The sequence below is a fragment of the Triticum aestivum genome, chromosome 4B (assembly GCF_018294505.1).
Source record: "Triticum aestivum cultivar Chinese Spring chromosome 4B, IWGSC CS RefSeq v2.1, whole genome shotgun sequence".
NCBI lineage: Eukaryota > Viridiplantae > Streptophyta > Magnoliopsida > Poales > Poaceae > Triticum > Triticum aestivum.
In genome coordinates, this window is record NC_057804.1 from 366,287,902 (window position 1) to 366,290,379 (window position 2,478).

The window sequence follows — 2,478 nt, forward strand, 5'->3', positions numbered from 1 at the left end:
AAATAGATGAAAATGGATGTATCTAGAACTAAAATACATCTAGATACATCCATTTCAATGACAAGTATTTCCGGACGGAGGGAGTATATTTGTTTAGGTACAGATGTGTTTAGACATGTTTTAGGGTTAGATACATCTGTATGTAGACAAAATTAAGACAAATAATTTGGGATGGAAGTAATATATGGAAAGCAGAAGGTCACGTGAGTGACCACCGGGGATAGATATGGAGAGCGAGCTCCAGCCTTCTCGCCTTTCTCGGTGTTCCATGCTCTTAAGCCATAAGCTGCTCCCACCCACAAGCTCTCTCTTCCTCTCTGCTGTCTCTCTCGCCTGGCTTCCATTCAGAGATTGTGCTGTGGTGCGAGAGAGATGATGTCGAGGGAGCGCAAGAAAGCGGCAGCTCTGCAGGAGAAGCTGCAACTCCTTCGCTCTCTCACCCACTCCCATGCTGTAATTGATCCGGCCCCTCCCCTTAGTTTCTCAATTTCCGTCCCAGTTGTGCAATCTCCACATATGCATATGCATTTTTCGCCTACGATCGAGCTGGTTGTGCGAACTTCACCATGCCTGCTACCTCTTTCTTTCTTCTTCCTTTCTTTCTTTCTTTGTTTCTTTCTGGGCGACTTAATTAAGTAGATGGATGTCATGCGTGGCTGCAGCTGAGCAACACGTCCATAATCATGGACGCCTCCAAGTACATCAAGGAGCTGAAGCAGAAGGTGGTGATGCTGAATCAGGAGATCGCTTGCGCGGCGCAAGACTCGCGCAGCAGACAGACCTCCTACCCGACGGTACGCATGAATGCTAGATTTGTTTCTTACATATATACTTACTATAGCTAGCTAGTACTTCCTCCGTAAAGAAATATAAGAGTGTTTTATATTTCTTTATAGAGGGATTAAAAAAGTAGTGGCGTTTCTTCTTTTCCTTTTCACACATGCTAACACAAGGCAGGGAGATTTGGATTGAAACAGTAGGAGTACACTGCACACATACATATGTAGATGTAGGACCGCTCCTACACACATGCATGCATAAAGCTTCCAAAACCCTCCCTGCATTTATCAGTTGGTTAATCGATCTGGTACCCGCATGCAGGTGAACGTTGAAACCCTAGGACACGGGTCGTTCCTCGTCAATGTATTGTCAGACAAGAGCTGCCCGGGGCTTCTGGTTTCCATCCTCGAGGCCTTGGACGAGTTGGGCCTCAGCGTCCTCCAAGCCACGGCCACTTGCGCGGATACTTTCCGCCTAGAAGCCATAGGAGGGGAGGTAACAACAAGCTATAATACGCTCTGTACCAAAATATAACTAGCCTACAAAAACGTCTTATATTTTGTTGATATGATACAGACTGACCAAAAGAAGAAAACAAATTAGTTACTGTAAGCCATATGATGATTTCCACTCTATCTATACAAACGTGCAGAACCTGATGGAGAACGTGGATGAGCACGTCCTGAAGCAGGCCGTGCTGCGGGCCTGCTCCTCGCACAGCGGCGGCGGCAACAAGCAAACATAGCGCAAGCTAGCAGATCCCCGCCCTCGCCCTCGTCCGTCAAGCATCTCAATAACATATATTGCTTAATCTGGTCTATTGACTCTCTCTTATATATCTCCCTACCGTGTTCGTCTCCGGTGATCGTTGAATGATGAGATGCCTATTCTCGGTCGAGTAATGTTGTTAGTCATGATGCATGCAAGGCGGGGCATAATATGACCACGCATGCATGATTAAGGCCTTGATCATGTAACACATGCATGTGCTGTGAGGTCTGGAAGCTAAGAGCTAAACGGTTGGGGCCTTGTGTCGTAGTACGTATCATATATGTACTCTTTCTCCAACAACAACAACAAAAAAAGAGCAGGATGTACATGTCCACCCCCATCCATGAACCTGATGAGATCATGCATCAGGCCTGACGACGCATGCATGCGATGCACGAGCACAACAGTTGTTGCCTGGATAATAAAGCTCTAGCTAGCTAGCTAGGCTCCGAATCTAATCTGTAGTGACTGAAAGCAGACGAATATGGAGGGAGCCCAATGGCTTCACAAGTAGTAGTATGAGTAGAATAGTACGTACTAAGCAACAGTGGGTGTGTGCAACCCTCAGATGGTTTGAATAAAAGAGGAAGGGCAAAAGGCGAGGTTCCAAAAACCGAGGAAAGCAGCGAATGAGAGTGCATATGCATGCTGATTGATTTAACCCGCGGTCACCCTCACACCACCTGCATGCCAAGGCAACGATAGGCAGAGGGTCTGTGAGGTCGGCCGATGGCAATGGCATTGGCGCGAGGAGGAAAAGTAAGTAACGGAGACGGAGGTGGTGCCATATCTTTAGGGAGCACAAGGGCCACTGTCTGTGCGTTGGCTAATACTCTACGTACGTACTCCTACTAGGCTGCCTGGCTGGCTACCCGTGACAGATGACACGGGTGTGCTTCACGCGACGCTCTGACCTGCATCAGTATT

At 47.5% G+C, this 2,478-nt stretch overlaps 1 protein-coding gene across 1 annotated transcript; it reads left to right on the top strand.

Annotated features, from left to right (window-relative positions):
* Positions 1–224: 224 nt before the first annotated feature.
* On the top strand, positions 225–1,873 carry LOC123094834 (uncharacterized). Its single transcript, XM_044516719.1, has 4 exons — positions 225–453; positions 663–794; positions 1,102–1,275; positions 1,433–1,873. The coding sequence occupies exons 1-4, from the start codon at positions 373–375 to the stop codon at positions 1,523–1,525; spliced, it is 480 nt and encodes a 159-aa protein (XP_044372654.1). The 5' UTR covers positions 225–372; the 3' UTR covers positions 1,526–1,873.
* The last annotated feature ends 605 nt before the right edge of the window (positions 1,874–2,478 follow it).

Coding starts and splice junctions, on each gene's coding strand:
- LOC123094834 (XM_044516719.1), top strand. CDS start 373: ATGATGTCGAGGGAGCGCAAGAAAGCGGCAGCTCTGCAGGAGAAGCTG. Junction 454..662: donor CTCTCACCCACTCCCATGCT/GTAATTGATCCG, acceptor GCGTGGCTGCAG/CTGAGCAACACGTCCATAAT. Junction 1,276..1,432: donor TAGAAGCCATAGGAGGGGAG/GTAACAACAAGC, acceptor ACAAACGTGCAG/AACCTGATGGAGAACGTGGA.